Source organism: Centroberyx gerrardi, chromosome 7 (genome assembly GCF_048128805.1).
Source record: "Centroberyx gerrardi isolate f3 chromosome 7, fCenGer3.hap1.cur.20231027, whole genome shotgun sequence".
In the NCBI taxonomy this organism is placed as follows: Eukaryota; Metazoa; Chordata; class Actinopteri; order Beryciformes; family Berycidae; genus Centroberyx; species Centroberyx gerrardi.
In genome coordinates, this window is record NC_136003.1 from 21,532,948 (window position 1) to 21,546,868 (window position 13,921).

The 13,921-nt window shown below is 44.0% G+C and overlaps 1 protein-coding gene across 3 annotated transcripts in view; it reads left to right on the forward strand.

The window, feature by feature from the left end:
- The window catches only part of col5a3a (collagen, type V, alpha 3a), a 47,829-nt gene that overhangs the window by 18,850 nt on the left and 15,058 nt on the right, over positions 1–13,921 (forward strand). For all 3 annotated transcript variants that reach the window (XM_071916851.2, XM_071916852.2, XM_071916853.2), the window contains 29 exons: positions 92–145; positions 251–292; positions 759–821; positions 2,421–2,495; positions 2,774–2,857; positions 3,037–3,093; positions 3,438–3,491; positions 3,703–3,756; positions 3,913–3,966; positions 4,634–4,687; positions 4,935–4,988; positions 5,619–5,663; positions 6,967–7,020; positions 7,206–7,250; positions 7,516–7,569; positions 8,012–8,056; positions 8,449–8,502; positions 9,207–9,251; positions 9,699–9,752; positions 10,408–10,452; positions 10,671–10,724; positions 10,849–10,956; positions 11,978–12,031; positions 12,374–12,427; positions 12,568–12,612; positions 12,823–12,876; positions 13,282–13,326; positions 13,520–13,573; positions 13,700–13,753. In XM_071916851.2, the coding sequence (XP_071772952.1) occupies positions 92–145; positions 251–292; positions 759–821; positions 2,421–2,495; positions 2,774–2,857; positions 3,037–3,093; positions 3,438–3,491; positions 3,703–3,756; positions 3,913–3,966; positions 4,634–4,687; positions 4,935–4,988; positions 5,619–5,663; positions 6,967–7,020; positions 7,206–7,250; positions 7,516–7,569; positions 8,012–8,056; positions 8,449–8,502; positions 9,207–9,251; positions 9,699–9,752; positions 10,408–10,452; positions 10,671–10,724; positions 10,849–10,956; positions 11,978–12,031; positions 12,374–12,427; positions 12,568–12,612; positions 12,823–12,876; positions 13,282–13,326; positions 13,520–13,573; positions 13,700–13,753 (1,608 nt within the window). The remainder of the gene's footprint in view (positions 1–91; positions 146–250; positions 293–758; positions 822–2,420; positions 2,496–2,773; positions 2,858–3,036; positions 3,094–3,437; positions 3,492–3,702; positions 3,757–3,912; positions 3,967–4,633; positions 4,688–4,934; positions 4,989–5,618; positions 5,664–6,966; positions 7,021–7,205; positions 7,251–7,515; positions 7,570–8,011; positions 8,057–8,448; positions 8,503–9,206; positions 9,252–9,698; positions 9,753–10,407; positions 10,453–10,670; positions 10,725–10,848; positions 10,957–11,977; positions 12,032–12,373; positions 12,428–12,567; positions 12,613–12,822; positions 12,877–13,281; positions 13,327–13,519; positions 13,574–13,699; positions 13,754–13,921) is intronic.

The following is a 13,921-nucleotide window of genomic DNA, read 5'->3' on the forward strand; positions in this document are numbered from 1 at the left end:
CAAAGTGAACTCACACATCAAGCGAGCTGTGTCTTCAATTGCCTATGTGATTACTTACAATCCAAAGCTTTCATCTGTCTTTCCTCCTCAGGCAAGCCTCAGAGCAGAGAAAGGCCAGAAGGGAGAGCCGGCTATTATTGAACCGGTGAGCTCTTAGTGACATGTAATGAATACAACCTTTAGTTCTTAACGTGGGAATGAGTTGATGCTCTGCTAGTGTGCATCTCATTGTATCTGTGCTTATTCCCAGGGTACGTTAGTGGAAGGACCCCCAGGCCTGCCAGGACCACAGGTAAGCCTAATGATCTCTGCTTCATTAAAGTCACTTTAGATGGTGTATTGCTTCTGTAATTTGACATATTTCTGGCTGAAGCAGGATGTTGGGGCAGGACATAACGTGGGGAGGGACTGTTCAGAAGGGTTCAAAGGTTCAAAAATGCTTTGCACGTGATCTTGAGCTGTCACAAATTCCAGATTCCAGATTCCCAGAAATACACCAGTGTACCATATTGCCACTCATGTCACTTTGAAAGATGTGAAGTTGCAGGTTTTATATGATGGGAGGGGCAGATTGTTGCAATTTTTTGTATGCCTTCTGGCACGCCAAGTAACTACTAAAGATATACTGTTTTCCAGGAAGTAAAAGTAATGGGATTTTGATATAAAACTACAAAACAGGTTTCATTGTGACTTCATGCTACAATGCAGCGGTGTTCATTAATGCTTCTGAGTGCTAACTCTGTGTGTTTCCTCCGCAGGGCCTCTCTGGCCCATCTGGACCAACGGGCCCTCCTGGACCCAGGGGAGACCCCGGTGAATTGGTGAGTGTCCTCCCCTGTGGCTTAGCAACTGGACTTATTGGCCGTGACCTCAGATTGAAATGGGTCCATGGAAACACAATGACCTGGCTCACTGAACTGAACTCTCTGGGCTTCAGGGACAGAGGATGACTCACACGTGTTTGACCTAATTCTATTATTTTCCGTGTGTGAGGGTGTGCATGTGACTGTGTTTGTGCTGTTGTTTGCATTTGTCGCTTCACAGCGGTGGAGTAACTCACTCCCACACACACACTCACACTCTGACAGATGCTCAGTCATTTTCCATGTTGTAGATGTTTTTTATGATGTTGCTCCGCAAAGATGTTGATGGCAGTTTATTACCTTGTAGTGCTCCACTGCTTTGAAACACATCAAATTCAATTACTGTACAAGCTTTCCAGCAATTCAATAGCCATTAACAGCTGAGGTTCAGCCCACACAAATAAAAAACTTTTACAGTACAGTACAGTACAATACAGTACAGTACAGTAGGGGCGGACCAATGGAAGAGTTTTGGATCTGATACTGATATCAGCAACTGAGGAGGAAAATGAACAAATGGAATATATCTACCAATAAAGATTTTCTTTAGTGATTGCATAAAAAATAGATGTCGCCAGAAAAAGTAATTGAGACAAAGGATTACACTGTAGTTTATTTGAATACTAAGATGTATTGTGCCTTCTATCACCCCAGTTGCATACATTTTTGTGTAGGATATATATATTTTTTTAACAATCTAGTGTTCATATAAAGTTTAATTGCAAGTTATGATGTGAAAATTCGATCTGTGAATTACTGTTTTAATATGCTAATACCTCTACACAGCATCACTGAAAGGCACCAGTATCTATCAGGTCCTGTGACTGGTATTGTCAGTTTTATGTGCGGTAGATTCAGAAATAGGCTTTCTGCTGACAGGGAGCTCTGCCTTTGTTCTTGCTGCAGCATGAGACTGTTAAACAGACTAATGTTTGTTTTACCAGTGATTGACACGTAGGAATTAGCTCATGTCTTTAATGCTTTATGTAATGCTTATGGGGACATTACTGTAGGCATATAATGGATTGGGTAGAAAACCATAGGCATGCTGCGTGCACTGCAAAAAATGTCCATCTTAACAATTCATTTAGTCTTGTGTTCAGTCTTATAACAATTACTTTTTTGTAAAACAGATGAACATTTCTACCAACGGGGTGAGATAATTCCACTTGTTTCCAGAGCACCTTCAGTTCTAGAAACAAGTGTCTAATGCTTGATACAAGGCAGAAAAAGGCAGATCACTCCACTAGTAACAAGAAAATTACACTTCAACTTCAATCAAAAGTTGATTTGTATTGGGAAGAAGATAAATTGAGAGAAATCTGACTTTATGACTCAGTGCTGCCTTTAAATGACTTGTTAAGGTGGATATTTTTTGCAGTGCGTAACCAGAATACAAGGTAGAGTGGGAGTGACATGCCCTGTGGAAACAGAGCAAAGGTTGTTTTTACAGTGATTGGATTGCAGGGATGTTTTTCTCTCTGTTTAGACTCACGCACGCACACACACACAATATGTAGCTTATGCTTACCCCCCTCCCCTTTTCTTTTTTCTCAGGGTCCCCCAGGACGTCCTGGTCTAGCTGGGGCTGATGGGATTCCAGGTCCTCCAGGCACCATGTTGATGTTACCAGTACGAATTTAAAACACACACAAACACGCACGCACGCACACACACACACACGCACACACACACACACACGCACACGCACACGCACACGTACACGCACACGCACACGCACAGTATAATCTTCCCCTATCATCTTGTGCTGTTTTGCGTTCTGTCCCAGTGTGGTGCAGTAGCAGCTCCACAAGGGGGAGCTGTGTGATTGAACTTCATTTAAATTTGCTGAGCAATGGGGAATCCTGCAGTGTGAACTGACTCCTCCTTTTTATTTTCACTGCCTCCAGTTCCAGTTTGGGGGTGATGCCCAGAAGGGGCCTGTGGTGTCTGCCCAGGAGGCCCAAGCACAAGCTATCCTGCAACAGACCAAGGTACAGTTCACACAAACTCATACTATGGCGTAATCACACCATTGTGTAGGAACATGTGTGATCAGAGGATGTGGCTAGCTACTGGTATCATCTTCTGTAATGAACAATTCATTGCATGTTGAAAGTCAAAGGCTATCTTCTGCAGTATACACTCACCATCCAGTATTTTTTTCTTCCAGCTGTCATTGAAGGGACCTCCAGGTCCGTTGGGTCTGACAGGGCGACCAGGCCCACTGGTAAGACGCTCCTCTGACCTTAGCCAATTTTGGATCACACCTCAAGGGTTCTTGCAACCTTTAACCTTCCCTTCACAGTCTATCTGAGCAAGCACAAGCTCTGCCTTCTCCTGCTCCCCACGACCTGATCAGTATGCATGCTCGCTATATTCAAATCTCCACTGTTAAATCTGCTCTCAGCATTTATGAATCAAGAATTGAGTTGCAAAGATGAAAAGATATTTAACATGATTTGCTCTTAAGTCATTTTTAACTTGTTTGTTTGGTGTTGAATTTGAGTGAAGGGTTGAGTTGCTCCTGTAAAGCGTGTCATGCTTGGTTTACCTCTTGTCTTTGCGTTGCAGGGTCTTACTGGCCCCACTGGGCTCAAAGGAGACAGCGGAGAGAGCGGTCCTTCTGTAAGACCAGACATTATTTTCACCTCACTACTGTTATCAGCTTCCATCATACCACTCTTTGTCTTTGTCACTCTATTGATTTTCTTTTGTCCCCTTGGCTTCCTTTTTGCACCCCCCCCTCTCTTTTTCTCTCTCTCTCTCTCTCTCTCTCTCTCTCTTTCTCTCTCTCTCTCTCTCTGTCTCTCTCTCTCTCTCTCTCTTCCTCTAACAGGGGCCACGTGGATTACCAGGCCCTGCAGGACACAATGGAAGGGCAGGAAAGAGGGTGAGACATCTTGAGGATTGTGGTTGAACATATTATATATCTAACATTCCACTGGTTTCTACATTGGCAGTGTGTGTATCTTCTTTTAAGAGCATAGAGTGTGTGTGATGCACTGTAAAGCAGAGTCAGTGTTTTGACTTGATGAGTGTGTCCCAGGGGCGGGCAGGAGCAGATGGAGGTCGCGGAGCTCCAGGTGAAACCGGCTCCAAGGTAAGCTCCCTGAGATCTCAATGCACTGCATTGCAGTAGTGATAATCTCATTTAATTGAGCTGCACCAAAAAGCCTTCCAATGAGTTTGTGTGCCAGCTAAATATTCACTGCCTCGCTGCATATTTGGATATTAGTCGGTGCTCATATTTGTGTTAAGGCTACATTTCAAGTTGTTTGGCCGCATTACTGATGTTTGTTGAGATTCCTTGAATTCAGCTTCCTGTCTCCTTCACCACAACAATATCACACAGGAAGTTGTACGATGGCAAACAATCTTAACTTGCAAGTGTAAGCCTTTAGGTATCTAGCAGCCCGCAGCTTATTACATGTATTGACAACGAGGCAACTCAATACCTAACAGCTGCAGGAAGAGCTTAGTAAATAAATCAGCCTCCCCTGATACTGGGTCTGACAGAACAGCAGAGTCTTTATCAGTCCAAGCAGTGTTTTAGCAGACCTACAGCTAATCTGAGAACTCCCTCTCCCTGACAGCAGATGGGAGGCTCCGCCAGGAGAGACTCACAATTCTGCTAATGTTTACACATTACCGTGTGTGTGTGTGTGTGTGATTGTGTGCATGTATATGCGTAGGTGAGTGTTAGCGCCTGTGTGTGTTTGTGTGTGCATTTCAGTGCCTAATGCACTTGCTTCTCTATCTCTTCTCAGGGTGACAGGGGCTTTGACGGCCTGCCAGGTCTCCCGGGAAACAAGGGACACAGAGTGAGTTCGATTTGGTAACTTGACATTGAGAATATGTGTTTATTTACCTCTTCAGACAGTAACATGGCATGCGTGAATGCCTTTACAGATCACATGGCAGATGTGAATTTGCATATTATGATAATGATGATTGTTATGATTTATATGATGACGGTGTACGCTGAAAGGCATCTGCTATAAGCTCATCTGCTGTAAACAGGACAGCCTTTACTATCTGTAGGCTTATGTCTCATGCTTTTTCTCCTAGGGGGACAGAGGAAAGCCTGGTCTTCACGGGCCTGTTGGAGAGCCAGGAGAAAAGGTGAGTGCACAACGCCTTCCAAAATTAACCTGTAATATGGACTACTATGTACTGTACAACCCAGCTGAATAACCATAGCCACCTCACAAATGTCTGGAAAATGCAGATCTTCTGCAGCCGTGCTTCATTTTTCCATGATTTTTCCATGAGGAAAGGTTAAAAGAGAAATCCTATCCATATCAATGGATCTATTCTACAACCATTTACATGGTAAAGTGCCACAGATCAAAGCAGGCTATATTGAAATGCAGTCGTAAACGCCTGAATTTTTAATCCCGCTCTCTATGCTGGCCTGACTTAATTCAGCATCAAGCTATGCAAAAGCTCTGAAAGCTATACAATACATCAGTGACATAGACTTGGAGATATGAAAGATATTTGATAGATGCTCCCTCAAGATGGTATCAATCCATACAGGCAGGCGGGTGAAGTTTGAAAGAGCAGGCTGTGAGTCTTTGCTTGAAGATAATTGAGCCATATCTGTCAAGCAGTTTATTTCTTTAATGAGCTATTTTCATAGATTACATCTGTGGAGATAAAAATGTATCCATGCCTGAGGTTGACTTGGAGAGGTGCAGGAGATTGTGTGCTGTTAGTGTGTTGAATCTGTTGCCTTCTTTTTTATTTCAGGGTTCTGATGGACCTGTGGGGCCAAGAGGGCAGTCGGGCGAACCTGTGAGTAACCACATCTCTCTCTCTCTCTCTCTCTCCCTCTCTCTCTCACACACACACACACACACTCTCTCTCTCTCTCTCTCTTACACACACACGCACACACACACACCACAGTACAGCTCTACATGTTGTGTTCTCAGGGAGGCATCGATGGCGAAGCCTCTTGGTGGAAACTGCTCAGTGGTGTTCTGGAGGAAACTTTTCTTTGTGCAGCTTCACAGAAACAAGAGATTTCCCTGACAAACCCTTGGGGATTCTTAAATCACTGGATTTTTGCTCCAACTAAAGTTGGAGCCAAAAACTTGTAGAAATACTTACAGAAGTGCTAAATTCTAGTGCACTTACACACACTTAACACATGCATATTTTACACAAGTACAGTACAAAAAAACAGGAATTGTCTGAGGTAAAAGGGCGATCAGATCTAATCAGTGCAATACCGCCACAATGATCACTGAATATATAAATAGAGAAAGGGTTGCTGGGAAAAAAAAATGTGTGTAGCTAAAATATAAAGATATGCACTTGCAAAGCATGTTAGCACATATCCAAATTCTATCTTGCAGATTGTTACTGGAGCTTGCCTCTGGATCTTTGAGAGACCACATGGGTCTGAAAAGCACCTTTGAAGAATCTCTCATTTTTACAGTGTTTGTCTGTGGTGAGCACTGGCTGATTGGCTATGACTCACATTCTATCTTTCTCCCAGCAGGTGAGGATGAGACTCAGTGGGGTTCTGTCCCTCTAAATGGATCACCCAGTGCAGGGAGAAATAGAGTGCTATATAAGACACGTTAGGAGGGCTGTGTTAAACTACAAAGACACAGGCAAGGAGAGGAGTTGGCTGTTTTGATGAGAGAGAGAGAGAGAGGGAGCGACGGGAAAAGCGAGACAGAGAGGGAGAAAGACAAACGTGAGAGAAATTTGGTCGGTGGTGAAAGAGATAAGAGAGATGGAGAGAGCGAAGAGAGAGACGGCGAGGGTTGAGATAAAATCCTGGCCTGAATGATTATATTTCCATATCAATCACTTCCCAGGAGATCACAGATGTGGCTTTGGAACAGGTGGCTTGGCCAGCCTACAAAGAGGGAGGCTGACAAAAACAGAACACACAAACACACTCTCACAAGCACAGGCTAGCACAGTCTCCCTGGCTATCACACACAAACACACACCAAAATTCTCTCTCGCTCTCTCTCTCTCTCCCTCTCTAGTTCTGATTTGTTTTTTAGTATTCCACGCTCGCTCCTCCTCATCATGAATGCAGGTTAGCTGTTGACTGTTTGCTGTGTTTTGTCTCCAGGGTGCGCGGGGTCTTGTTGGGCCGAGGGGGCCGCCTGGCCCACCTGGCCAAGCGGTAAGTCAACATCGTCCCGATTAAAGGATAAGTGCCATTCAGTCTATTCAGCTCTATAAAAGGCTCTCTAGTCTATGGGATGATTAACATGCCCGCGATGATAAACAACCAGTTTCTCTTTTTTCATTTCATCAGATTTCTGCATTGAATTGATGTTTTCTTGTGTGTGTGTGCCTTCCTCTCAGGGTATTCGTGGAATTGATGGAGTTCAAGGGTCAAAGGGCAACCTGGTCAGTCCTGTTACCTTCATTATCCCATTATCTCATTACCATAACTACCATTACATAACACTGATGACTACAATGTGTGGGCAACATATGTTAAAAGGGATATGGACATGTGAAATTAGAGTGGATTGTAATTGCTTAAAAGTGAACCCAGCTGTCTCACGAACCTGTTCACCAGTCGTGGGATGAGGCCTGTATGACCAGGGTCATGTGACATGGCATGCGACATGAGGCAGAGTGTGTGACAATCGGTGTTTCTTTTTCCTAGGGTCCACCCGGAGAGATCGGGCCCCCGGGTCAACAAGGAAATCCAGGAGTACAGGTACACTACTGACACAACATATACTGTCCATGTGACACTTAATCCATAGGGTACACATTCTGTACACACACACACACACACACACACACACACACACACACACACACTATCTCTCTCTCTCTCTCTCTCTCTCTCTCTCTCTCTCTCAATGATTTAAAGCAGAGTTAAGTCAAGTCAAGTTTATTTATACAGCCCTTTATCACAAGCATGTCTCAAAGGGCTTTACATACCATATCATATACATGCTATATATCATACTACAGTTAATCATATTTCCAGTATGTCAGCATTCCCTCTAACCCCCAAACCCACACAAACACATCCGTACACACATCGATTCTTACATACATACCTACTGTACCTACACATACACACAGGCTCCGGTAAGCCTGTTCTCCAGCTCTGTGATACTTAACCTGATTGATGTTTTGTTCTGGTCCAGGGCTTGTCTGGTCCTCAGGGTCCCATCGGATTACCAGGAGAGAAGGTAGGTAGCGCGTCTCTCACTTAATTTCAGAATTAAAGCTGCGACCTCGTGACCCCTGTCATCACATCCCCGGGGGAGGCCGGCTGAGCAGAACAGCGTGACCCAGCCACTTCTGGCTCCCGTTCAGACGAGACGGGGCTAGACAGGAAATCAATACCCAAGAAACACACACTGGAACATAGCAGGCACTAGGGAACGGACTGGGCCGGTCCGCGTCATGAGGCTAGACTGATAAAGGAAATAAAAACTGAACACGGTCATGAATATGTTCAGTGTAGGCACAGCAAAGTAGGAAATGCGGTCTCTTAGGGATGAGATGAGGCGTTATTCTGGATCTGAAGCTCGGTCCTCTGTGAGATTCCAGTATTGATGCCTCTGTCTGTCCAACGCAGGGTCCCCAGGGGAAAACTGGCATGCAGGGACTACCTGGCATTGACGGCCCTCCTGTAAGTACACACACACACATACACTGTACGCATACACATACGTGAGCACACACACACACACACACGCACATACATATCCGTACACATACTCATACACATAGATAGACATTCACATACACTTACACTGATACATACACATATCTGTATGTATACTGTACACATATACACACACTCACATACACACACACATACTGTACACATGCACATATGGTACACATACACATACTGTATACACACACACACACACACACACACACATACACGCATACTGTATATATGCAAGAAACCAAGTAGTTAGTTAATCAATAGTAATAGTCAAGAGAATTATCTTTGCCAGCCTGCACCTCCTCTTGTTGACCAGTAGGGGGAAACAGGAGGCATTTCTGGAAGTGATCCAATGCAGTATGTCATTTAGAGAAGAATGAGAAATCTTCTTACAATGAGTCTCCTCTGATCCCCAAGGCTTAATCTTAGATTGCAGTCAGACACGTTTGAATGACTTCTACTTTATGCTGCTGGTATTGTCCTGCAAGGCTTTGTGATACACAATAATGTTTTCACGCTGCTTTGTTCTCAATGCCGCTGGGTTTCCCCCCTGTTTTCATTGTTTGACTGCATTTAGATATTTCCCTCTAGGAGTCATGTGATAATGATGTATGTATAGCGGTGCTAAGTCAGTCTAATGCCTCTTTTTTCTGCACCAGGGTCACCCAGGAAGAGAGGGCCCCGCGGGAGAGAAAGGCCTCCAAGTGAGTAACTGTACTTAGGCTTTTGTATCGCAGTGTTCATGATGTGTCACATCACTCCCCTTTTTGTCATATTCAATTATTAAAATTGTAATATCATCCTGTTTCTAGTCATCTCCATCCTAAGATACCATTCATGCAGACTATTGTCATTGTGCAGTCACTCACATTAAGCAACAATTATGCTCACTCACATCATTATCATCATCATTGTATTCCTACGATGTCATCATCCTCATTGTACAAGAGCATTAGCCCATTAGAGTCAGCGGCATGCGCTCATCAGCATCATCCGCTTTGTCTGTTTGAGGACGCTTACCCACAATAAAGGACAGGACACATTAAATAAACACAATGCTTATTCATATCTGCTCAGAGCAATGCGTTTTCACAGGCTGCTGCTTGCTCAGACTGAGGAATACTGTCGTTCTGTCTTTTTTTCCCACGCAGGGTCAAGCTGGCGCCCAGGGGCCTGTTGGGTACCCAGGAACCCGCGGAGTCAAGGTGAGACATAAACACTATTGTGATCACGGGTCTAATGTCCACTCAGATCCTTATTCCCTCAGACGTTTCGGTCTCTGCGTCTGTCTACCTGTGATGGACAAGCTGTTTGAGTCTATGACTGACAGGTGACAGGTGGAGGGAAAACACCTTGGTTCTCGAGGGGACCGTTAACAGCAGAGTGAGGAACATTTGACGGACAGGGGAAATGTCGGTGTCAGATGAGAGCAGAGCTGTGTGTGAGTGTGTGTGTGTGTGTGTGTGTGTGTGTGTGTGTGTGTGTGGTGAAATCCATTTTGGCTGAATTCATTTTTGACATTGGGGAATATTTTGTGTGTTTGGTCACATTCACACGGCTGGTCCTCTGCCTGGCAGTCTGGCTCAACGCCTTCGAGGGAAAGCCTGATTTTGTTGGCAATCATTAGTATGAAATGCATGTAAGGTCAATAACTGCTCAATAGCTGAGCAATGTCAGGTCAAGAGTAAATCAATACACACTTATAAATCATTCTCAGTGTTTTAGGTTCAGGTATTTCTTGAAATAGAGACAAGCAGTGATTTTTTTATGTGATATCCAGGGTCTTGGTTTTCCTGAGAGGAGGCCTATCAATGCTGTTGGATTCTCACTAAATGAACTGTTTTCTCCTCCTTTTTGCAGGGAGCAGATGGAGTTAGAGGCCTAAAGGGGAGCAAAGGAGAGAAGGTGAGTAAAATAGATTTTGTATAATGCTTGAAGAATAGCATCAATTTATTCTATTGCTTGTTGTCACATTGCTGATAATGTATTTTAGGTTATTTGCATAGTAATGGCATAGTCGGATAGACAGATAGGACACTTGGCAGATGGTAATATAATGATGGAATGAATCGGAGAAGAGCTGCCATTAGACATCTCATCACCCGCTCGTCTCTGCATCACAGGGTGAAGATGGCTTCCCCGGGTTCAAAGGTGACATGGGCCTCAAGGGAGACAGGGTGAGAGTTCATTCAGATCACAACAATGGCCTCCTAACCATTTTCTCTCACTCAATCTCTATAAGAAATATGTTGACCAGGGGTAATATTGTGATTTCCCTTCCGCTCTCGCTCCTGTCTGTAGGGTGACAACGGAGCTACAGGTTCCCGTGGAGAGGATGGACCAGAGGGGCCGAAGGGCCAGGGAGGACCCCTGGGAGATCTTGGAGCTGCTGGCACAGCTGGCGAGAAGGTACAGTACACTAATACTAGACTACATTACAAGACTGGGTTGGGACACAAAGGTGGAGGAGCCAGGAGGATCAAAATAAGCCTCCAAATTATGAGAAAATTGGTATCTAAAGCTACTACAGTATGTTGCTAAAGCCTTGCCAAGTCCTCGCAATGTGAGTTAGGCTACAAAACGGGTTCATTTTGTCAAATTAGTTTTGGGTTGCAGGAAAATTGCTTTCTTCTAAAATTTGGGTCCCCAGAAAGAAAGTTTGAAAACCACTGCAATACTGAGCGTATTGCAATTTGAGGCTCTTACAGTTTCATCTAAGCATTTAGCTGATGCTCTTATTCACACTGCAAAAAAATCCCCATCTTAACAAGTCATTTAGTCTATTATTGAGTCCTAAAATTGTAATTTTCTTAAAACAAGTGAAAAAATCTGCCAACAGGGTTTGATAATTTCACTTGTTTCCAATGCAAATCAACTGGCTTCAAGAATTTTGTAGAATCAAGTTTCATTTTCTTGATAGTAGTGCAGAGATCTTCCTTATTCTGACTTTCAAGCTATTGACACTCATTTCTAGAAAATTCCTGAAACAAGTGAAACTGCATTGGAAAGTTAGTGGAGTTACAGTATCTCACCTCACTGACAGAATTTTCTCTTGATTTAAGAAAAATAAGATTTGAAGACTGAATATGAGACTAAATGACATGTTAAGATAGATGTTTCTTGCAGTGCAACGAGTGAGCAGATAGGGGTTCAGTGTCTTGCTCAAGGACACTTCAGCAGGAGGCACATTGGCTGTTGCAAGGATTGAACCTGCAACATTCTAGTTTCGGCCCACTCTAACACCTAGGACACACTGCCACCCAACCAGCGGTTATGTTTATGCATTTACTCTTTCTGTTGTCTCTGTATGCATTCGTTTTAGAGATCTCCTGCTGCTGATACATGATGAAAATCTTACATGCACTTCATGCTCATTCTTCATTCTTCTTTAGTTCATTTCTTCTCCTTCTCTTCACCTGTCTCTCTGTAGGGTAAACTTGGTGTACCAGGGTTGCCAGGATACCCAGGAAGACAAGGGCCTAAGGTGATTAACATTGATGAGCTATTACGATCTGCTAATGTGTCCTCTGGTTCCTTTATCAGAGCTTTAAACAGAAAGATGTGTGTCTTTGGCTGGGCTGTTTCCTGTCTGATTAAAAATAAAGGATGATAAATGTCTGATTAAAAAAAGGCTATTTTATTAATAGTTCATTAGTGACATCAATTCATTAAGTGTTGATGAATGGTGTATTTAAGGCTGTGTTGGGCTCGTGGATTAGATTTGCTTTAATTCGATACAGTGGTTAATTATACGTTAATGAGACATTGGGGTTGATGTGTGATGAATTGAAGGCTGTGGCTGATTAACCTCTGCGTCCGTCTCCAGGGATCACTTGGCTTCCCTGGTGCGGCCGGGGTCTCAGGAGAGAAAGGACGAAGGGTGAGGACCAATTTGACATTTCCATCTACATTATATTGCGACTACTTCAGAATGTGGGAACTGTGCTGTACAATATGAACTAATGTACAACGCATACGTGATAATTGAGCAATAAATAACTGTGAACCTTTACATTGCAGGGCCCAGCCGGTCAGTCGGGGCCTGGGGGCCAGAGAGGTCCTAATGTGAGTATAGACGCCATATTTGTGCTTACTGTATAAACCTCTACTGTCTCTCAGCTTTTGCTTAATTAGACACCATCAGTTTCCCACAAGTTGTGGGAGTGTGGCACGGTGTTACATCATTTGCAGCGTTCTCTCATCACCTGTCGTCTATCTTCCACCTCCAGATGAGTTATGTATGTGCTAATCAGCCTGTTGTTTGTTTTCCAATAGGGAGCCCGAGGGGGGAGAGGGGCGAGGGGGCCCACTGGAAAGCCCGGAGACAAGGTGAGCTTAGGCTAGTGCACACACACACACACACACACACACACACAGACACACACACAGACATAGACAAAGACACACAGACACAGGTACACACACGTATACAGACGCACATAAACACACACATACACCTACACACCTGGCTGTCTCATAAAGTATGGATGAACGCACCGACCGAGTTGGAACTGGTTGCCGTTCACTTCTAGATGACAGGCCATCTGGTGCAGTGAGAAGCTTCTGTCTGGCAGGGGATGCTACAGTTTACATTCTCTACTTCAAAGACCATCTTGGGAAAGCTAAAGATTTGTTGGCGAGGAGAAAACTAAAAATGGATGAGTGGCCTAGGTTCTGATACAGTAACTGTGTTTTTATTCCTCAATTTTCTCTGCTGCCTGGTCCACCTGTCAGGGCTCTGCTGGACACGACGGCCCTTCAGGAACCCCCGGAGAACAGGTAAACGTCTGTTTGATGTCCAGCACAGCACAGTGTCTAAACAGGAGCATAACTCTAAAAACTGATGCTTAGACAAAAAATATATATATATATCTTGCCGTCCCAGATACAATCTCATAAGATAGTATTGGACAAGCACTGGAAAATACGATTTCGGGTTTCAGTTTTGACAATCTGTGTTATTACTTTCCAGGGCCCCCAAGGGCCACAGGGAAGGAATGGCGAAACAGGACCTAAAGGGCCTAATGTAAGTGGGTTAAAATGTGTGGTGTCCACTCTGTAATTTAACCATACTCATTTCTACTACATCCCACATTTTATGCTCACCTTTGGTCTTTGTTACATTGATGTGAGACAATGCTTCCATTTTCAGGGCCCCGCAGGAAAAGACGGATTACCAGGTCATCCAGGCCAGAGAGGGGAACCAGTGAGTCACATTTAAACTCAATAGAGCCATATAAAAGAGTATATAACATTTGTTCTTTCTTTCTCTTCATCATCCAAATATAAGGCGCGACACACACCACAGCAAAAGTCAACATGGCCTGTATATATCACCAAAGCAAACCAGTCAGGCGCTGTGGCTTCAGTGTTG